This window comes from Pipra filicauda, unplaced genomic scaffold (assembly GCF_003945595.2).
Source record: "Pipra filicauda isolate LSUMZ 115617 unplaced genomic scaffold, ASM394559v2 scaffold117_size3949168_pilon, whole genome shotgun sequence".
Lineage (NCBI taxonomy): Eukaryota > Metazoa > Chordata > Aves > Passeriformes > Pipridae > Pipra > Pipra filicauda.
In genome coordinates this window covers 3,683,848-3,708,069 of record NW_024103629.1, presented here as the reverse complement: position 1 = coordinate 3,708,069, position 24,222 = coordinate 3,683,848, and the positions used below count along the sequence as shown (strand labels likewise).

At 37.6% G+C, this 24,222-nt stretch overlaps 1 protein-coding gene across 2 annotated transcripts in view; it reads right to left on the bottom strand.

Annotated features, from left to right (window-relative positions):
- PPP3CA (protein phosphatase 3 catalytic subunit alpha) overlaps nucleotides 1-24,222 on the bottom strand; it is a 185,736-nt gene that overhangs the window by 48,334 nt on the left and 113,180 nt on the right. For both annotated transcript variants that reach the window (XM_027717893.2, XM_027717895.2), the window contains exon 3: nucleotides 4,836-4,960. In XM_027717893.2, coding sequence (XP_027573694.1) covers nucleotides 4,836-4,960 — 125 coding nt within the window. The remainder of the gene's footprint in view (nucleotides 1-4,835; nucleotides 4,961-24,222) is intronic.

Here is a 24,222-nt window from a genome sequence, read left to right as displayed (position 1 = left end):
GATAATTCAATTTCTGTTTATTTTTTTACAAACATCTGTTGAATATTCCCAAGCTACTTGGGGATCTCGTTTTGACCCATGCATGGTACTTTAGCACCTTCAGACTTCAATTATTGCATGACTCTCTCCTAGCTAGTCTCCTAGATGATTTTATTAGAAGTGATCATCTGCAAAACACTGCTACTCAGCTTATACACTTTTCTAATGTTTAGACCACATTACTCCCATTTCAGCCTTTAAAAGTACCTCAAAATATCAAAAAAGAAGAATATCTTTTAAACCAAAAATGACTAGGAAATTCTTTTTCTTAAATATCCCTCTCATTCTTATGGCTAGTACTTTCTAAACAGGTATCCAAGTGCTAGCTTCTAACTCTCCTCTTTAGACCTCGTGCCTTGGCCCCAGTTGTTCTCTGAGAAGATGGGTCCCATGTAGAGATGCAAGCAGTGCAGGGGAAATCGTGCCATCCCATATTCTCTCCCTGCAGCCAAAAGGGGTTCTTGGTATGCTGGTAACTCACTCTGAGAACAGCTGGCACAGGACCAGGCAAGCTGTGAGGATGGCCCTGACACACAGATGTTCCCGTCTGGGAATCTAATATGTATAAAAATAATCTGAATTTACTGAATTAGTGAATATTCACAGCTCTGAGGAGCACCGCCATGCAAAAATATAAGATCTTAGAAGACGGAAATTCTTGCTACAGAGAAACATATTTGCTACTGGTATACAGAAGAAAAGGGCAACAAAATTTAGGATAATTAAAGTCCAGGAAATTTCTTTGCTCTGAGAGAAGTGAAAAACCTATTGACTTCACCAGTGAACTATTTCTGACCAGCCCAAAGCACATTAAATCAAGATATTTACTGGAAAAAATTAACACACTAAAGCAATGGAGGAAACTGAAAGGTGTTTGTTCTTCCTAGAAAGTGCAGAGACTTGAGAGATAATAAACACACAATTCCACCAGCATTAACTTCATCTGCAGTTTATTAATATGAATTTATTTATACGCAATTCTTTTCTTGAGAGAGACTAGTTAATAATTTCTAGCAGTTCACTGAGTTCAGAAGCATCTAAAGTACCAGATGCTTTTTCAGTTGGTGCAAGGTCCAATGGTCAAATTCCAGACTCATGCCAAACCCCTCACTTTGTTCTTGCTGAAAATACCACAAAACTGGTTTCACCTCCTGGAATTTCAGTCTTTGCATTCTGGAAATGAAGATGTGTCCATGTTTTGAACCCTAAAACATAACTCCAGTTTTGTTCATTTTGAACATTGGTTTAATTCTCCATACCTTAACTTTGCTCTGTCAAAAATTATGACTACGTACCTTATGATAATCAATTGACATTTAAGCCTGTATGTTGTTCTATGGGATTGAGAAAGAAAATAATTCCAAGAGTTCATTTACACAATGTTATTAATACATTACAGTTGGTATTTATCCTAATTTTTCTAAGACTGTGATGAAAAACAGTCTGTATTGTATACTCCTCCTTACACTGAACAGCATTTATGTCTGCCTTTCAAAAAAGAGCTTTCAGACTCAGGTAGAGATTAGTCATTCTTCCTTACAACTCCTTCCTGCACAACCACTTATGCTCTAACTCTTCTTTGGATTTAAAAATAGTCCTCTGTTTTGATCATTTAGGTTTTTACTCTCCATGACCATAAAACTTGTTTGAATGTGAGAACTGAGGGTTTTCTACTCTGGAGTAAAACCCCTGGAAGAGTGCAAGCACAACAGGACAATGTTATCAGTTATACAACCAAGGAAACAAACACACCACATCAGATTGCAGAAATTTGTTATTTTAAGTGAAGAAATGCCTAGGCTTTCACAAAAGATCAAATGGAAAGAGAACACAGCTATGGGATAAAGATTCCATCTGTGCTGAGAAACCTACATTCTACCTACAATTTGACACTTTTTAATTTTACCTGTTGTAATTTTTTTATTAGTCTCTCATCCTGTGACCCCTTGCTTAGAACTTATTTCAAAGACACAAAACAGACCCCCTGTCTTCAAGCAACGAACCTAACTCCAGTTAAAATGGAGCACACATGTGAAGGACGGAGCCCTTGGATCAAAAGCTACACAGGGCAAGGACTGACATTTCTGCCAAGTTCCTTATACAAATACTTTTCTTTCCCTCTGTATTATCAAATGCCTTCCACCTACCTTATGCAATTTCTTCCTCTGTTCTTAATGATAATAGCTTGCATTATGTAGTACCTTTCATCCAGAAGAATCACAAATGCTTTGCAGCCCACAGAGAAGGATTATCTCGCCCACTATCAGAACTCAGCTAGGTCTAAGCTCAATGGTGTCACTTTTACGCTAGGTATCACACGGCAATCAAGGGGAAATTTTTTTAAAGCTTACATTACTTGTGATTAGTACCTTGGATTAGCTATTAAATTCTTTTGGAAAGACCCCAGAACGGCAATAGTCTCATGTACATAGCAGAAAGGGGAGTCAACAGATCGATGGAAGAAAGATCACTATGGTGTGGTAGAAATATACATCAAGGCCAGGCTAAGGCCCACAGTGACTTCTCCAGCACAAAGTACTGGCAAGAGCTGGTGCCTGATATATGTACTTAGGTCCCCCTCTCCACCAAAAGCATCCTTCCCCTCTAAATACCAAGCTGCATTCTTCACAACTTTCCTTTCCTTGTCACTACTTATTGTCCTGAGTTCATGCCTGAATGCACAGCTCTACATCCAAATACACTTATGAAACAGAAACCTGCCTTTCCTTTCAAAGGCATTCTTTAATCAAGGTGACAGGTGGGGAAAATCAGTTATCTGACCAAAAAAAAAAAAAAAAGTTATTTGAGAACCTTACATAAAAAAGAAATAATATAAATGACAGCTGAGATATTTTTCGGCACTGGCAGAAGCCAGTAATGCTTCTAGTGAAAAAGTTGTGTTCCAGAACGGAAAAACTGAATTCAGAATACAATTTTCTAAGTACATATGCATAGGTTGCTAAATGAAGAATTTTTAGGGGCTTATTCCCTATGCATGAGTTTTTTTCTTTGTTTTATATGGTTTGCTATTGTCTTTAACTGGTAATAGCCCTGGAACAAATTTTGGTAGACTGTCAGACAAGTACTTGAAAGCCGAATCAAATCCATTGTTCTGTCATATTAAAGGCATATATACATAGGAATGAAGACAAAAACTTTCCTCTTCTAGATACAACTTGACTCAGTCGAAGTCTACAGGAGATATGACTGAGGTTATCACAACTGAAAAATGGCAGTTCAAGACTGAGTTGCACAATGGTTTCAGTCTGTGAAGCTCCCTCTCCACTCATTCCCAACCTTCCCCAAGTGATCCAGTATGGAATCCACAACAACGACTTAGCTCACAGTTCACTGTGGATCAGTTCTTAAGAAAATCATGAACTCAAGCTCAAAAAAATCATGATCAAAGTGCTGACTTCAGTATGAGTCTAAATCCTGACTATATTGATTTTTGGCAGGTGAGTGAAAAAACCTTGCAATTCTAAAGTTTTTAGAGCATTTGTACTTTGAATAGGATATTTCTATTTGCAAAATATGTGCCAAAAGATTCTGTTAACATTTGAAATTAGTTTTAAAATTAACTAATAAAGCAGAAGTAGTTTTACTGTATTTTATTTTTAAGAAACTTCAAACTATTAATATAACTGGTAAGATAACACACTGATCCGTTTTACACATTATAAACAACTTAGCTGCTTGGCATTACATATTTTTATATCAATATGGCAACAGTGTACTAAGACATAGTACATAGAATGAAACAGCAGTATATGTGTTCTCACATAATGCCATCTTATCTATCAGACACACAGGCATGTATCACATGATCTATATTGCTTCCAACAGATAATGGGCATTCTCCCTTGACACAGGGGGAGTTCAAGTTTGAACTTTTCAGCGAAAGCAGTCAAGCTGTAGCTCAAAAGCTGCTGCAAGGGCTTCTGACTGACCGCTCAATGACTAGATCAAATTTGACCTAGACAAACAAATCCAGATCAGGTTTTACTCAGTAGTTGTGCACCTTGTCTGTCAGTCTGAAAAATCAAGCAGTAACATTGAACAGCAGAAAAAATCTAGTTTGTTTTATGATTTGTACTTGGTATTTGACTCACTTCTAGTCAAAGGTGGACAGGTTGGACAGGACACTGTTTCTTTCACTAGCCATCTAAAGATGATGTCATTTGACCTGTGTATTCTACAACCTGACGCTGGATTCTGCACCAGGTCTCGGCACCACCAACTGGGCGCTCATGCATCACTTCTTCTCTGTGGATTCAAGTGCTGCATCAAAAGCCAGAGATCATGCACTCCTTCATGCCATACTGAAACAGAACTTATTCTCTTCAGCACAGCATGTTACGTGCTGCCCTTTTGTCCATTTACTTCCCATCCAGTCCTTCAATTTTCATAAAATTTCACATCAAGGAAACTCAGATCAAATAAACCCACCAGTCAAACTAAACTATGGGTTGTTCGTTTAGTTTTTCTGTTATGTCTCTTTTCTAATACCTCACGTCTATTCGTCCTATTTAGCTTGTGCAAGTTGCAGAGTGACTTGTCTTCTCTGCTATATTTGGATGGCAGCTAGTTAGCACCAAGGTCCATTCTATGTCAGCTTTCCAGCACAGATATAGCGAGATTTGGCTGGATTCCAAGCAACCTTTATAAAAACACCACCAGCAAAACAAACTTGGTATTTACAAAGAGCCTCAGTATTCCTGAACTAGTTACAATGCTACATACACATAGTAGACTGCAAGCAGTTTTGCAGCCAAAAACAGAAATTAGAAACTTACTTCAATGCTGAAGTACCCTCTGTCCACGTAGTCCCCAAGGAAGAGGTACCGCGTGTTGGCAGGAGAACCTCCCACTTCAAACAGTTTCATCAAGTCAAAGAACTGACCATGGATGTCTCCACAAACTAGAAGAGAAGAGGAGCAATATTTAGATCCATCATGCAAAGATCATCTTAGGCACACACATTCCAAAGTCACTGTGTTATAAGAAATGTGTTACTGCAATTTTGTGCATCATTCACTAGTTAAACAACTAGTGAGCACCAGTAGAAGTGCTCAGCAGAAGCTGCTTTTCTATGATGTACATCCATATATGTGCATGCAAAAGGCTACCAAATAATTAAAGGAGAGCCATCAGGTAAATCTAGCCTATAATTATTTTCACAGGTATCTGTCTGTTCCTTCTACTGCCGACCAGAGCACACAATACTGGCAATAGCAGTAAGACAAACCAAAGCTGCCCTGAAAGAGAGAACATGCTCAAGCAAGATTACTCTTTCTTTTAACATTACTCTTCTGTTTTTCCTAGTCTTAAACCTAGAGGAACCCCAACAGGCTTTCCATAAAATGCAAAGCATGCCTGTCCTGTGCATGCCACTGGTTAAACCGACACACTTCTGACTTCTGGTTTCTGTACAGAAAAACAGTCTGCTTGCTTTCCCAAAGCATGTCTTACACAAGAGGACACTGGTGTTTCATGTTTTAACCTCTACCCCTTTATTTAACCTCATATAATTGTGATTTGTTCTACTTCACTGCAGTAAAGTCAATCTAAGAGGGAGCTTCCCTAGAAAGAGTAACCCCAATAAATGTGACAGACCAAGCACAAGTGACACACAGCCTGGGCTAAGCGGGGATGCCTCTGTCTGTGCCTTAAGGGCAAGACCTTGGCTTGGTTATCTTGTGAAATTGCAAACTCCCTGGTGGGTGATTTCAAGCATCTGCAGGAGGGTAGGCAAGGCATTTGAAGAACCCCATGGAAGCCTAACCAAAAGTGCTGTGTCAAAACCTGCTTTGTTTTGTCTTGCTTTGTTTCTTCTACCCAAGAGAGTAGGAGAACTTCCCACACACATACCCTGTTTAGGCCAAGCCTGGGACTTTTATGGCAGTGATTCTTAACAAAGAAGATGTTAACAGTTCTGAGTTACTGAGGTCAGTTTAGACTGGTTTTCCCTTTAGTGACTCAAAAAAAAATTTGATTTTCAAACTCTGAGGGTGATTATGAAGTAACTGAAGAAAACCAAGGACACAAGATAGCCTGGCAACAGCAGCCCAGCTTCAGTAGAATTCAGATGCTCTCTCTTGATGTAATGGTCTTGTTCCATCACGGATAGGCAAACTTCACATTTTTCATGCGCCATGGAGAAGCATGAAGTCACACCTCCATATAGATACAAAAGGACTATATACAACAGCTGTAACACCAAAACCAACAAACTCACAGTGCAAAAAGTGTCACATCTCAGTCCAGCGTCGCATTATACTTTTTAACTCGTATCCCTTTTCTCTAAATGTATACACTAATAATAGCACCTATATAGTGTCATTCCATCAAAAAAAAAAAAAAACCAAAACCAACCCCCATCCAAACCAAAACCAAGCAACCACCCACCCCCTGAATACAGAAAAATCCCACCGATGTCCCAATCACTCTTTCATGAATATTTATGTGAAACTGGTGATAGTATTCACGATTGCTTGCTAGCTGATCATTCTGCTGTGATAGTAACATGATATTTTCCCCATAAAATAGCATATTTTATCTTACCACCACTGTGCTACATTGTATGATCTTTTTCCAAGTTGACTCCCAACTGTGAGTTTCAGATGACAACTTTCATGCTAAAAGCCATCAACAGTTACAATTTCTACCTAAAAATAATATCTGCCATTAATTATGCAAAATAAATACTATTTAAATCCTCGAGTGGTATAACACCACCACTGTTTCTCTTAAAAAAAAAAAAAATCTGTATCCCAAAAGGAATTTTTCAATAACACTTTTATTTGAACACATTAATCTACCAAACTTCTTGACTGTACTCCTCTGCATGGACACTGTGGGAAGATTAAAAACACGTGTCGCATATTGATGGCCAGGCAATCTGCTCTCCTAACTTCCAGCAGAAAAGCTTTTAGTTATGTAACTGTACAGCTCTACCAATTATCGCCCGCCCCCATTTGCTCCAACTGCAAAAGCCTGAAGTTGAACAAGACTGAAAGATTTTTAAATGGATTTAACTTTTGTACTTTCACTTAAAGCACAAAGAAACTAGACTTTTTTTTTTTTGGTATGCAGATGTGTGAACAGGTAAATACATTGAGGCCTTTACAGAGAAACCAGAAAGCTTTCTCCAAGTAGCTGTATGTCCATGGATTTGTCACAAGTCAGAAAAAGCAGTGAGCAAATCAGTGAAGAAGACAGAAATAAAAAGTGCAGAGCTCTGCAATCCCATGACTTGCAAAATTCTGAATTGGTCTTGAGAATTGATACTAGATTGATATTCCAGGCACTTTGCACAGAGCAGCCTACTTCTTTTAAACTTGGCAGTAGATGCAGAAACGTATCCAGCAAAAAACAAACAAACAAACAAACAAACAAACCCAACACCACAACAAAAAAAACCCCAACCTGAGATGGAAAGCTGAAAAGCCCAGCCCCCAAAGCCAACCTTGTCAATTGAAGTCGTTCCAAAAGAGAAGTATATAATCAGCAGGTAAAAGCAGTGGGAGGAAGACACTCAAAATTAAGAGTTAGCATTGAGATTCAATTTATTATGGTAAGATCTCAGAACTCCTACTGAAAAACTACAGTTACATACAGTTAATCCAATCAGTATTTTGCCTGGAATAGCATGGAATATCTTAAGGATTTCACACTTTCATTAGGTGGGGACAGAAGAGATCCAGCATTATATTTCCATTCATTCCAAAACATCCACCAGCCAATAACTCTGTCATAGTCTTCCCATCTTGTGTTCACTAACAAAGAACCATGCAGCACTGTCCCAAGAGCCCATAGGAGAGGCTCCATATCCACTCCATGCTGCTTCTACAAAACTAAGTCCACTACCTTCCTCCTTCCTGCTGCAGAAAGAAAAACTAAAAAGCACACTAGTTATTATATAGTCAGGTTCACTCTTTTACAAGCATTGCCACTGGATCTGTCACTCTGGTCAATTTTGCCAGGCAAGTCCTATTTTTTTATACTTGTGCAGGCCCTTTTTTGGTACTGGAGCACTTGCTGTTGAACAACACATGCAAAGAGATATGAATGTTTTTTCATCAAATAACAACAAAATAATGCCCAGCACAGTAAAGCAGGAAATGCAATTCTTAATGAAGATCTCCAGGATCAACATATTATGGATTTAAACTATGGACAAAGGGAACATAAAACATGGTTTGTACGTGTGTGGGATGAACAGTAAAAGCTACTGTGTTTGTACAAAAAAACACACAAGAGGAGGAATTCACGTATTTTCCAGTATCAGTGATTCCCCGAAAGTGACATCAAATCATAGCCTTTTTACACTCATCCATTTATGATAACAAAGTAATCTGACAGCAATTTTTTCTCCCCTAAAAAGACTGCTCTGCTTAATTTACCCAGAGCTTTTCAACTTCCTTTATTTTCTTAAATTGCTGCTGGTCAACAACAAAACAGCATTTCCACTTGCTTACTATTTTCAGGGATCAGTTCAGGCACTAAACTTGTTGCTCAAGAATTTCTCTATCTGAGCCTTCCAATAGCATACCTAACCTCTCAAGACAGCAAGCCCTAGAACTGCACAACACAGTCGTAAACCGATGTTTTAAGTTATTTAAAGCTGATGTCCTGATCTTCAACAAATTAACTGTTGGCAAAATCGGAAAGCTTAAGAAACACTGGTTATTTGTGGACTCCTGGGAAATTTATCCCAGTTGAGGAAGTTTTCAGGGAAGACATGGGCCCCACCACAAGATTCAACTTCACAGGACTGCCCCTGTAATTACTGAGAAATCACATTTCTAAGCAGCTTTTCTTACTTGTTATGATGACTACTTTGACCCACTAAACCATCTTAACCTATAGCACCAGAATATAAGTGTCTATAAAATACTATTTTATTTTAAAAATAGAAATTAGACATGGAAGAGAGACAGGAGAAATATTTTTGTCATCCTAGTACAAATTAAATTATGTTTCTGATGGCTTCATTGTGAGGATCTCTCTTTGATTTATGACAAAGGAACAAGCAATATTGAAACAGGAACCACTGATTTCAAGTAGTACTAGTAGTGAAGGAAATCCAAAGCTTAGCAGTGGTTTTGCCAGTTATTTATAGATGACAAAGTGGTATAACAGTGATTTAGAGTGCAGTGTTTATTGGCATACATAAAATGTCTGTGAATGCTTTTCACCTACCTTCCTTCAGATAACTAAATGCCCTTCACTACACAGAGACTCAATCCAGAGATTATTCTGTGTGGTTTCCCACTCCAATTGGCTATTAAGAACAAAATTTATATTCATAGTACATTAAACACTGTCAATTCACAAATTTTCTATCTGCAACAGTTTGGATATGCTGCACTTATTTTCCCATTTATCATATACTTAATTGGCGCAACATTACAGTCTGACAGTAAAATACCATTACTGTTTCAAGTGAATTTCCATTCCATGTATCACAAGATTATACTCTCATCTTCAAATGCCATCAGGTATCAGGAGCAGATAGGCAACACTCTTTTCATCAGCTTCTGAAGCAACATCTGCAAACTCACACATGTATGACAATTAAAAACAATGAAAAAAAGACACCTTTTAAACCACTGTGTAGGGAATAATATCCATCACTTGACAACTTGTTCTTTACAATCACTAAGATAGGGATGTTTTTGCACTGAGAACCAGGAGACTGTGCTTGAGCAAAGCAGTACACGATACTGAAAAACCTAAGGGAGAAAAACACCCTATTGAGTTACACTGCAGAATGCAGACTGCAAATCCCACAGAAGGTTGTTTTGTACAATGTTTTGGAAGTGTTTAGCTGCTTACCATTCCATTAGTGAGTAAACGCTTCAAGAGCTTACTGCTTTTCAAGGACACCTGGTACTTACAAATCCTTACTGACTAAGGAATGAGTGGACAGTGTAAACCTGGACGTGTCTGAGCTGACTTGTGGACAGTCCTTTGCACAGATCTACAAAGTAAGATGGTAAAGAGGCTGCATGTCCCAGTGAAAAGTATGTCCTAACCATTTCTCCAGGGAAGTAGTTTGAAGCAATGAAAACTTACAAAGGACTAAGTGAAGAAGTCAAGTGAGGACGAAGTACTTACAAGCAACAGTGGACACATAAAGGCAAAGCAAAAACACCTAGATCAACTTTTGTAGCTGAGTTGTCAAAGACTGGGCTTTCTCAGACAACTGATAAATCTGAGGGAAAACATCTGCAAGAGCTATATGCATGAAATTCTCAGGTGCTTCAAGAAAAACTACTGTATTGTTCCTGAAGGGCTAAACTGTTAACCAGGAGGCTCTTGTCTTCCTCAAAATTTAAGCACAATATAAGGATGACATGTCTTTGATTATGCAGTCTTTCAGCTTGAACGAGCTTTGTTTCCAAGTGTGTTTCTGAGAAACATTATATATTGTCACAGCAATATGAAACGTTCAGAATACCACAGTTTTATTCCACACTGCTTTTTTTGGGGTTTTTTATTGCTAAAGAAAGAGCAATTTTCTTCCTTATTTTTTGGAGAACAAGAAGGAAGGAGAAGTACAAAATAAAAGAAGAAACTTCAGAAGTTTTTGTTTGTAGCTGCTCACTGAAGCGCTGCTCAAGACACAAACTCTGTGGTTAAGTCACATACATTGTTTCATCATCATACAGTTCCGTTCCTGTTTATAAGTGAGATGTTAAAGGAACTTGCAGACTTCATTACTTACTCAAATTAAAGTCAGAATCATTTAGACAGCTCACTAGGTAACTCGTCCTAACAAAACTACAAGACTCAACATAATGGGCTTTCCTATGAATGTTTGGTGTATATACTAGGTGTATTGAACAACACAGCTCTATTTCCAAAAGAAGCATGATCTCATTCATATTCATATCTGGTTACCTAACATGATTATAACAGGCTGTCATCTATCCTCTCCCTTCAATCACTGCACGTGAACTGATGAGTTTATACTACCAGAGCGAACTGGTGTTAAAAAAACTGTAATTACGTATTTTCATAAAGAGGCCTGTTTAACCGAAGATGAAACCATTAACCATAGAGGTACAGCAAAGGAAACAGCAAATGAACCATCAAGGCCACATTTGCCTGTGTTGTCTGGTTGTCAACTTTCCTTCTTTGTACAGAGTTAAAAAAAAAACAACTTGGAAAAAGCTTTTTTCTGGGTAACACACGAGGACACTATACTATGTTCTGCTCTGTCAACACTTGCAATTCTAGTGTCTGTAAAGATCACCCACGCTCACTCCTATTAGGAGTTAGTTTTCTCCCACCATTCCCTGAAGGCTAGAACAAATTAATGACACTTGATTTGAAGAGACAGAGTGAAAAAGAGAAGAAAAACATCACATCAGAAAAGACCTTCAGGACAATAGTCATTAATATTCTGTGGTGAAGCAAAAAAAAACCCCTAACCCATGCAGCAGCAAGCCCTTCAAGTTGTTAAGCCTAGAAAAATATCTTCACCACAAAGTTTTTAAAAATAGCTCCACAATATTACTTTTTGTGTCACAATATTATTTGCAGTGTCTCTAAACAAAATAAAAACCAGGTACATAAGCCTAGCCAGCAGAGGAGTGCCTTTATGTATATAAGAAATATGAGAAGCAACTGTCTCAGGAAACAGGCTCTATCAAGTACTATAAAACCTACACCGGCAGAGAAAAATCTCTTCCCTCCATGCCCCTACCCCAGCTGAATTTTTCAGGAGAGTGTCCTGGGTGTCCCAGCAGTGAGGTACTAAATGAAAACTTTTAATTCCAGGTCAAAGAGAGTTGTAGTGGAAAGGGGATGGTAATCTAGTAAATATTTTGCAGATTTTTTTTCCAAGATCAGCAGGGATAGGTGCTTTCATCACATATACCAGAAGATGCTGAATTAGGTCACAGAGGGAGCTAAAAAACGTGATAGGACTAAAACATCATTCATTCCCATACACATCAAAGAAACAACTGTCTCTTCCCCTGCCACCCTCCAAGGTCAGCACTGCCCCTGAGCATCCTCCATAGCAAATATAAAAGCAAGCATACTGTCATTATCTCCTGTTAATGCACCCTTAGCATCAGGGAGCAACGCATATTCCACAAATAACCCCATCAGAAGGATTACTTGTAAGGAAAGTGCTTCACTGGTGTTTGGATCAGGATTTCCAGATCATATCCTGATATCAAAGTTATTTATAGCACTAGGAAAATTCTCTTATCCTCAGTTTTACAGATGTAAAAAACAAAAGGCCCAAGGAATTTTAATAGTTTATAAAGTCACAGGTTCAGTCAGCAGGAAGGCAGGGCTAGCCTGAGAGAGAACAATACATCCTCATATTGCTCCATACAATTCAACACACCAGAAGAAGACAACCCTTTCAGTGAGGAAGGAAGGTCCTGCACAAGAAGTGTTCAGGCACAGACTGTTTTTAAACACGATGTTCCAAATGAAATTTAGGGAAGGTGAAACAAGGCAAAATGAGAAAAGGGTTTTTGAAGAGGAAAAGCTCAAATAAAGCAATATTTTTTTTTGTTAATGATTTATTTCAACACTTAGGATCAGGTTTCTTTACAATTAGTTTTTCTCTCAGCAGTGCAAATCCCAACCCCAGTAAAGTTAAAACAAAGGCACTGGTATTACAAGGACACAGTGATAGTTCTATAAAACCCCAAAAAACCTTCGATGGATAGTATCCTCATTTGCTCTTCCATATGCTGAATTTTAGTATTACCCTCACAGACTGTGATCCAATTACCTTCCAAGCACCCAACAATTTACAAGATTTTAATGGTAGCAGTATTAGCATGTCAAGCTTCAGTATATGAATGCCTAGCATCTAAAAACCCAACCACAAAAAACGTTCATGTTGGCTTGTAATATAGGTTTTCCATTTTCACCAGGGGATAACATTTGCTGTCACAGTTTCCTCATTTTGTGCCATCACTGCCCTGTTTTATGCTTCATCCCACCCCCACTAGTGATTTTATTAAGAATCAGAAGCAATACTCCATGACAAAGAGCATCCTCCTTCCTTCAGTGCAACAATTTGTCTTAGCAGCAGAAAACAAATATTTGCTCACCACAAACAAATGTATTTGTTCATTACCTTTGGATCTATAGCACACTGCCTCTATTTCCCAGAAACAGAAGTTAAGGGAAAATAAAAATAGTACTTCTCAAATTCCTGTGCTCTTAATAAGCAACCAGCAGTATCAACATGGATACTTGTATGCACCCTGAGTTGGAAAGCCAGCACAATTAGCTTCAAAGAAATTCAGTCAAATTCAGCATTTGAGCCTAAATTTGGAGCTGCAAGTGAAAAGAGCTAGCACTGAAGACCTACTGAGCTTTAACTTCAGCTTTTGCACCCCTGTATTTAAGGGGCTTGAGCTACTACTTTAACCTTTCTGTACTATGAGTATTCATGTGATAGTCTATGGGTGTAAGGTTAAGGAAATCAAGTAACATGCAAACGTGCCCAATTCTAGTTCAAGACACAGATGATGATTTTTTGAAATTATAGAATCCAAATTCCATAACCAAAGTCTTATAAAAATCTAATTCTTGGTAAAAATTGCTTAACCTTTGAGGAAAGTGCTTTCAGGCAGAAGTAATTTCTGTCCAAGTAAAAGCTCTTATGACAATTAGTTATAGGAACCAGTGCAAGGAAGAGTTGATCACATTAATTTCCTCTTGCTGAAAACATATACCTAAACATGATCTTGTGTAGGTGGTTAAATCCATATGCTGATCCTAAATCAACATGGATCATAGAATGGTTTGGGCTGAAACAAACTTCTATCACTTACTGATGATTATTAAAAGAAAACACAAAGAAGTCATGCTGATGAACTGAATAGCTTTAATTATGTTTCTTTGTATAACCTTTTTGTTACAATACATAATGAGTGGATGAAAGTTAGAGAGGATTCTGGGAAGCACTAGGGGTGGCCGGAAGGCATACTTGGGCTAGCTCCTGCACTGTGCTCCTCAAGCAAACTAATCAGTCTCTCCCCGTATATTGACAACTGTTTTCCTAATGTCTGGCTGAGGGGCAAAAAACCCCAAAAAGTCTGAGGAGGGGAGGGACAGGAAAGAAGTATTACTTTGGTAGAAAGCCACCAACCACATCACATGCAGAAAGTTGTTTTGGGAGGTGAGTACTGCTATTCAGAAACAGAGATAAGAAGAGAAGGCCACTAGGTTGCAAAGAAAAAATAGTGAAAAAATGGAAAAAAAATTCTATTACCCTGAATTGGCATTTATGGCACTCTTCTGGTCTGCAGTCTATCAGTAATCTCAAATATGACATCCTTTCAGGCTTCTAATATAGAGTTATCAGATAGATTTTTAATGATTATAGACCAGACATTCCAAGGGGAGGTAAATAAGTGTTTAATACGTCACCAGTAAGTCTAACAAGATTTCACGGGCATTTGATTAGGTTAAATTGGATATGTGAATTAAGTGTATATGAATTCAGTATCTCCATCCAAGGACCTTCACCACCTTATATTTTGCATTTGCAGGATAAAGGTCTCTGCTGCTTGTATCAGCCTCAGCCAAACAGATCAGCCAAATGCCAATCATGCAATCAGAATATACATGGCCTGAAAACATCCCCAGCTACAGTTCCAGATGAGAAAAATAACCTCACAGACTTGGGACTTTAATAAAAAGTTGTATGTACAGATATCAAATAAACTTCTGAGTCAGCTTTTTGTATTGCAAGGACAAGATTTTCAGGAAGGTCAGAGGATCTAGCTACAGTGTTCATTAATTCTGATAGGAGCTGTGTGATTACTTCTTCCATAGCACTTCCCAGATTACCTGCTTTCAAGGAATATGGAACACCATAATCCTAGACATATACATAATCTAAATACGAAACAGTGTTTCTGTTAAGATACAGTACTTAAAATTATAATGTCATCATCATGGCTAGGTTTCGCGAACGAAGATTTGGGAAATTATAATGTACATGCATTTAAACGAGGCATTTATAATAAAGGAAGTATCTGAAAACACAATCCATTTCCTCTTAAAGCAACAACATGCTTGCTCTTCTTCAGATACTGGTGTATAAACTACTACGTGCAAGCATAATATTCCAGCTCCGTAAGGCATCATGCATTTAAGGAGAAGAGTACTGTTAAATTACTATTATTTACAGCGCAAAAAGGCAAATCTGTATTTTAGCAGGAGATGCTTATCCTTCAGAACCTTACTGGGCCAATATCAGCTGCACTTTGACAACACACTTGGATAACCAAAGACGTGCTCCTTATATTAGACCACAAAGCATATACTCCTTTGAATATTTTACGTAACACAATCCTGTCAGAGCACACAGCAAAATAATGCTTTAACAGGGCACTAAAAGGTGAGCATTTTCCTCTTTCTATTGCATGCAAATTGGGTACTGGTGATATTTTTTTAATACAACACTATGTTCATGCAGGGATTGAAGAGGTTAAGTCCTTTTTTTTAAAAGAACTTTCCTTTTACTCTCTTGCTCTGTAGAATGATTCATTTTTCAGAAAGAACATTGTCTATTTTTGGCTAAGATCAAAAACATTAACAGTTTCAATCATTCCAGAAAATGTTCTTTCCAACTATAACTACTACAATACTAACCCCAAAACCAGCCATAGAGTAGTTTACTTTTGCCCTGAAAAAAAAAATCCTATCCATGGTATTAAAGGAATTGCATTTATTCCCCTCATCTCTCTTTAGCATGCACTTCCTACAGCTTTAAATCCAGCTCACAGCTGTAGAAAACAAGGACCCTGGAGACCTTTATGGTGAAAAATGATTTGACAAAAGCAATCGGCTGGAAATGCTCACAGTTACAGAGTATCTCTTGTACTTGAAATTCTTTATCTGGAGTCTTATTATCTGTGGGGTGTTTGTGACTCCTCATTAACACTAAATTTCAGAGAGAAATGCCACTTTTCACCATCTCTTACAGGCTGTGAGGTTCCATCCCAAGCCGACCTCTGCCGTTATGCACTTCTGGCTCAACAAAGCTGTGCAATCTCTGGTCAGTGCCAAGTGAAAACCCAAAGAAGTGCTCAAAACCACAGACCTTTATCAAGGCAACTCCAGGAATCTCTCTGACCACAATCCTTCACTAGAACAATGAAATCATCGACCAAAACAGTGAATCATCATGGGAAGCTGAACATTCATTAAAACAAAACAAAAACTAGTACTACCAAAAAAAAGTAAACCCAAAACTCAAATGACAAATGAAGAGAGTCAACTTTCTCACACATTCAGGGTAAATGCAGTAAATTCAGCAATGTTACAAATTTTCTTGCAATAAAATTGCTGTCATTGGTAAGGAAAACAGCCAACACACAATACGCCACTGTGGTTTTGAGCAATCATGTCTGCATCTATCCTGGGTTTATAAGTCTTTATGAGTCCAGAATACTTCCAGATGCTTAAATTTTACATTGTTGCTAACAAAAAAGAAAAAAAAAAAAGAAAAAAAAAGACAAAAAGAAGTTCTTAAGAGAGTCAAAATTGGTAGTTATTGTCTGAGAGCAAATATTACCACCATCAACATATTGTCAGACAAAGTCTGGACTCCAGCACCTGGCAAGAAAACATAACTCCAACTTCAGTTCAACAGACTTAAGCTACAAAAAGTGGGAACACTCAAATTTCTTATTCCAATAATTTCTTTATTAATGTCCAATTCCCTTTGTTTTTTTCTACAATGAGTAGCTTAACTGCCTCCTTTACACCAGAAGAATAGTGGACCTGCTATCTTCTACACTGAAGACATATTTTCATGATGGAATTTATATTATTTTTAATGCATATTTTTGGCTATTCTGTTCCTTGCTTGCAAGCACGCAAGAGGTTTTATTCCCTTGATTTTATGAAACAAAATATTTTGCCCTCGCTACAGATTCCCTTATGAAGCACAGATTTCTGCTGCTGCTTCTCCCTTGTAATGGTCAGTACAACTGATCGGTCAAGTTTTGCTCTCAGCAGTCCAGCAATTCAAGGGAAATAGTTCTCCTGTGGATTTGTTACTGTCAATTGAAAAATATGCACTAAGAAAAAAATTACACGATTTGCACTTCATGGACTTTTCAGGTTGCTTGCTACTCCTCTAGATTGCAATAGCCTGGTTATTGGAAGTGACTGCAAGGCAGACATCTTTCAGGGACATAAAAATAATAAAATTCTAATGTATTCATATGTTTGTTTGAGCTTGCCTGTGCTTAACTGGAACTCTAGAAATTGCTTGGCAGTGTCTTTTTTTAGCCTCTTGTATCTGGCCAAGTAGTAAAAAAAAAAACCTCTTGGATCATAAACCTGTATTTATTACACCCAGAAGTTTTCATATATTTCATATATAAACCTATATTTTCATTGAAAATTTCATATGATTTTCTTGTATATCTATATTTCAAATTTAAGTATTTATTACTGAAGTTGGTAGAGAAAATTCAGTAAAGATCTTCAACAGTCTACCTACTATAAATAGTCCACTAGAAAGCTGAAAAGCATGTGACCAAAAGAAAAAAAAAGTAAAATCAACAGAAGCTTCTTAAAAAAAGGAAGACATATCATTGTGACTAAAAATATGAGTCAGTGCAGATAGGACCTTATCATCAGAAAACACGTGAGTAAGATAATCAGGTTTCAGAAGATCATCACCCACAAAAGAAGTAATTGTGTGTCTGTCTTTTTGGTGTCCAAGAGAAGCAGGGATATCTACGCATCACAGGAAGTAGAACGATGTGCTATGAAAAAATGCAAGCTGGAAAAAATGGGCTTTCAACCCATTTTTCTCCTTCTTCATGCTGTCTTGGGGAACACAATTCTAAAACTGAAAAAAACCAAACCAACAACTAATTCTCTTAACTCAAAAGAATGTACGTAGAGCTTGAAAATATTTGAGTTTTTCCACCGAAGAACAGAGTGTGCCACCTTTCATCAATGTTAGTACTTTAAGAATTATAGAAGTCTAAAAGACTATTTTAAGAACTAAACACATGGAAAAAAAAGTCATTTGGGTAATTTCAAATACCTTTTCAGATTGGATTAAAGACACACTGAAACTGGACCACATAGGTAAGACCTAAAACACTGGAACTGTTTTGACAGTTTCTCCCAGAGGACCGAGGATTAGAAACATGTCATGCACACCATTACTGTCATCTCTTCCATCAAGGACTGACAAGCCAAGTATGCAGCTACAGGGGATCCCAGGATCTGGGCAGGGTCTGGAAGATCCTCGCCCAATGCTGGAAGAGTTTGAGCTGTCCCTTCCAAGTGGAGCAAGGAACAGCTTCCAGTCCTGAGCTTCAGCAGGAAAGGACTCGGGACTTTCTCTGCACCCTTCTTGTTGATCTACTCTTACAAACAAACAGTAGAAACAAGGCAATTGAAAGAACAAAGCTGCCTCAGACTTCTGCAGTCTAGCAAGCCTTCTGCAGCAGGCACGAATCTTGCAGAAGTCCAGAAAGCAGTTTTCTCATTTTTAACTTTTTTAAAATTATTACAAGGAAGTTCTACTACAAGTATTCATATCTCTGCTAAAAAACTGCCAAACAACCCAAACAAACACACAAGAAAACAAACAACAACAACAATAAGGAAAAAAAATCCCACCCCAAAAAACAACACTATTTGAACTGCACAGTCTTAGTGAGCCATCAGTAGTAGCACGGGTAAACAATAAGGATCAGATGTGATTTACACTGAAACAACAATTCTTAATGTTCACTGTACGCCTCGTCTCAAGATAGTTCCAGGCTGGCTTACTGTATATGACTGAATACAAATAGCTATCTTATATAAAAGTAACTCAACTAAAGAACATAATTTCTGCAATTTAAATAAATTAGTGGGTAGTTTACAGTCAAGAAACTTATTAGCATTCAGCAGTCCCTTTATAATAAAATCTTTATTCATTTACAAACTCACACAGATCTCATTTACAGACTATTGTTTCACTTCAGAAAAGAACACCTCCAGAAATATTTGCAAAGGAGAACAAAATACTCAAATAAACAGTTACTACTTGTTTTCTTTGTGGGTTTCCTACTCAGAGTTAGTAAATATCATTATCTTACTTGTCTTTAATTATAGTGTCCTTTAAGGTATATATGATGATACTGTGAAACACCAAGAAAGTCTCACACACCTGAAGTGGCATTACAAGATCTAGTCATTAAGAACTGGATTAACCCTGTCATCTTTCTGTAGATCATTCATATTAATGATTTGTAGGATTTTTTTCACACCTGACTAGTCAAAATACTTTCCCAGACTGAGGTTCTGTCTCTATCAGAGGTTTTTGTTTGTCACCTACAAGAACATTATTCTGCGAAGTTCCTTTTTAAGTAAAAGGATAAAGAATCACCACTTTTCACTGGACCATGACACTGCTGTGCTTTTCAAGGCAGCCCTTGAACAGGGGTGCTCTAATGATCTAGGCTCATTAACTAGAAAGATATAAATCATCATTACAGCAGGAAACAGACTGCAACATTTAAAACTCAATTAGCGACAATGCAAGCAAGTGGAAGGCTGCAAAACTTGGCTTTTCTGTAAAATAAAAAATTTAGCAGAAGAATCAGCACCAGCCTCTTTTGCTACTTTAGTTTGCTGGGCAATCAGGAAATATTTCTGTACTGTAAATGGCAACAGTAAAAGAGTTTAATGGGTAACTTAAAAGGCCATTTCTATTCCCTGTAACTTCACTTCAGTTTTTCATAATTCTTATGTACAGATTCTAATATTCATTATTGGCTGATGCAGTTTTTGAGTTGCTAACCAGCATGAAGTAATTTTGTTAGCATTTGAAAAAAAACAGAAAGCTATTTCATATAAGAGAGTATCTTAGTTTTTAAAATGCATTTTAATTCACTAAATTTCTAGAAACCAAAAATTCACATTTTGGAACTGCTGAGGGATACATTCCTCAAGCCAGAGAAATTGTGTAACTGTCAAGAGAAGAGGAAAGTACAAGGTGCAAGAGGAGCAATTTCTGAGCTGGAAGAGGTCACTTAAACAGCTCTCCAAACTTCCATCAGAGAGTGATAACTCTACAAAAGGAATGGTAATTCTCTGCACTCAGGAGGAAACAAAAAATGCTGTATTTTTCTTCCAAAATCATGTGTATCCCAAGCAAAATACATATCAAATAACACGAGCAAAAATGTTTGTTTCTGCTACCTGGTTAGGTAATCATTTCAGGATGAAAAGGGCTGCCTAAATACAAATGAAGGCAAAATATATTGATTTAATCAAAGTTTAGCTGCCTGTTGTTGGTCAGACTGTTTAGGAATGGAGACACTGAGGGGTTCAGTGTGGCAGATGCAGACTTTGCAAGAAATACAGAAAGAGCAATGCTAAGGAAAAAAATATGATCATGCAAATGTATCTATACACTTTTGAAATCAAGTACAGACAAGGTGTTAAAATTGTTCTAAATATGTGTTTTACAACTGTAATTTCTTACTTTTATTTTACTCTTTCCCTTGTGCTTCATTACACCCTATTTTTCAATACGTCAGTACAAAGATAGCACAGCTACAGCACGAAAGAAGGAAGGGAGTATGGCTTTTAAGGTCCCTGCTTGTCCCGAAACTTGGACTGTATCAAAACCTGGGACACCCAGAATCGATTTTCAGTCTCAACACAGGAACAGGTTTATACTTAAGTGACAAGCCAAGAACAAATGAAGTGCAGATGTGAAAAAAAATTCCTGAATAGAATTTTGAGACAACAGCTGTCAATCTAATAATCTACTCCCATCCATTATTTTTTAAATTATGTAAGACAGAAAAAATCTGCCATTCTGAAAAGAATAAGTAAACAAAACCAGTGTATATTCAAAGTTAGAATCAAGTTTCATGTTTAGTTCAAGGCAATTTTTACAGAAAATGGGTCCTCTATAATCACCAGTCTAATGCTACCCATATGCATGACTCATATACAGATTTTGCATCCCAGACAAAAATTCTCCCTCATTGCTTTCTTTATATTATTAGACAGAATTTTATTTCAACAGAAAACAAAAAGAGAAGCAAGTTGTTGTTTATACTGAAAACTATCAGGAAAAAAAAGTGGAAAATAGCAGCTTCACAACACACAAAAAAAAGCGTATGAGGCTGCAAAACAGCATTACAGTTTAATACGCTTTCTAAGCCTTCAAACTCTGCTGAGCTCCTATAATTTTCATAATTTATCTATCAAGAAGAGCTGCATCAGCTGGGACTCTGACTTGGTATGAATCAAGAGATCTCTGTAAGAGTCAGCATGAAGGTCTTCTCATCATGAAGGCACCATCCCCACTTTCACAGCTCTTACACTGCAGCCTGCTTCTACACAGACAGCATCACAGGTGACATGTTCATGATGGCACTGCAACGACTGGTGTGGAGCCAGGTCATCCTGCCTTGTGCTGCCAGGCTGAGCAAGGACCAGAATGGATGGCCAGTAGATTCAGATACTGCTGAAGGACATCTGACAGCTGACAGCCTACAGCATATGGTATTCCCTTCCAGGAACTATGTACATCTCCTTTACTTTTTGTTTTAAAAAAATAAAAATACTTCTTTAGAAAGACTAAAGTATTAGTCTTTCTGTGCCATTAGTTTCTCAATGCATAGCACTCACAATGCAAAACAGCTGTCAAATGTTAGGTGGCTATTCTACAATAAAGTAAGGTAATACCTGCTGACTGCACTTCATTTTTAAGGATTGTGAAGGACAGAGTCGATAAAATGTAGAGGTAGGCACCATGCTATGCTGAGTAGCCCCATTTACACTAGTCACTAAATTAAGCGGTTTTATAGCCTACAATACAATACACTCAGCCTTCACTTCAGAAACTCATGCCAGTTCTTTCTCCTCTCAATTCAGCTTTATTTGATTTTTCCATTCAAACCTAATTCTGCTTCTCTGCACCTCCAGGGGAAGCAGTTCCTTCTGTATTAGGTTTGGAGAGGGCATGCCTGATGTTAATACTACAGGCATGGGAATGCATCTGATAGTCAGACATGTTATTCGAGAGGCATTTATAGCATTCCCAGTTGAAAACAATGTAAACCAGAAATCACAACAGCTAAACAAAACCTGTTTCCAAGACGCCTTGGCATGAACAAGAATTAAGGAAAATACACATAGTACAACCTATTTTTACAACTAATTACCAACAAATGTCATTAGATCATTTTCCTTCACCTCAGCTGTTCATCTCATGAGTTCACCTTTGGGAGGATGACAGCCAAAGAAACAGAAAAAAATCCACCAAATCCAAGCCTAGAGTCACTTGAGTCAACTTTTGTTGTTTAGAAAGCAGTAACAATGACTAAAACCCACAGAAGGACCTAAGATGCTGGAAGAAACATCATCTATAGTTTTGAAATAAAGGAAATGAAAGACGCAAAAGGCAAGATTTTTATAAAGACTTAACATCATCATAATCCACATGGTATTAAGTACTAACCAAGACTGGCTGTCACAAACTGAAGACAGACTCTAGAGACTGTACAACTAAATGAAGAGGTCGCAGAAAGTAACACAGTGATCCTCCTTAAATCTCTGGCCATTGTGCCTCAGATGCTCTAGTCCATGGATGGACATCCAAGCTGTATTAAGGATCAACAACAGTTGACCTGCAGGAAGAGGGAAACACCCCAAAAAAATCAATGTAAATTAGCCCACCTGAAGCTCCAGGCTCTGCAATCAAACCAGTGCAAGTCTCCATGTTAATCTGTTTAGCAAATAACTTCTCCTTTCTCTTCAGCAGATAACTGCAACTGCAGGTAGGAGGAAAACGGTTTCCAGGTGCAAGCTGTCACTGAGCAGGTGAGAAGTGCCATAGGGAGGGAGGCATCTAGGAGGCATCTAGCCCAAGTGTGCGGTGAGGGGGGATGTTTTGGTTCTGTTCCTACCCATACTTTGGCTTTTAAAGCACAAATTTAAGCACATTTCAGACCAGACTACCAGCAAACTGATAAGCACCAAACAAGCATATAAGCAGTGACTGGAAAAGAATCATTTCACCCGGTCTTATGAAATACTACCCAAGTAACACCAGCTTTATGGCGATCTGGACAGTTTACTGAATGGTATGTTGCCCTTTGCAGCTCATGTTGCTCTCCCACAAAAAATCTCTTATCACACACACTCTAAGATGGAGAAAAATCCCATTAGCATTTCTATTAAAAGGGCTTTGAAAGCAAATCCTGGAGTTAACAAGCATGAAACATCAACCACAAAACACATCTAAAAAGCTTTCGGTTTCCCAGGAGGGTTTTGGCTTTTTTTTCCCTTGCTATTTTCCTTAACTGCAAATCAAATAATAATAACAAATGGTTCTGATAATTAAATGCCTCCACATGTTACTGGAGGCATTCATTTCATTGCACTTACATAGAAGTACAATAACTGTATGGTATGCTGCAGCACAGTTTATTCTTCAAGAGTACTCCTCGTGTACTCCTCAGGAAGGAAAATTATTAATTCACCAGTGCAACAGATATTGACATTTCTCCATCATTATGATCAAGCCAAAACATAACACAACGCAAATTACACTAACCTAAACTCCCAAAGGAAAAAAGATCTATTCCTCACCTTATGATATTCTCTAACTATATAACCCCAGAAGCGTTTAGAAATTTAGCAATTTTTTGTTCACTTCTAAGACTTAACTCATGTCTTCATGCAACAAATCATCTCTGGATGGACTCATAAAGAGGGCTAAGTAGGTTATGCTGACTTTTCCAAAACAAAAGGTAGAAGATTCAAAAAAAGGTCACAAAAGACAGCATGTTGCCTGATGACTCCTAACAGAGGACTAGGCAGGCTACTGTAAGTGACAAAAAAAGCTTAAGTACCAAAGAAAACATTTCTTCTTCCATAATATTAGTGTAAAACAAGTGTCTCTAATGTTATGATACTGAGAGTCGCAAGAGGAGAAAATAACTTTCATGACAGAGCCTAGAAACAAGCAATGACTTAGGAAACCTTGTAAAACATATGAAAATACTTCAAAAATATCAGTGTCCATCTTCTTACTAATCTTAATTACTCATAATCACTGTTAATTAAAAGTAAGCAATCTTAAAATGGAATTTGTCTTCTATTTTCCCCTTACTGAACTCAACAAATTAGCTACTGGAACTGTAA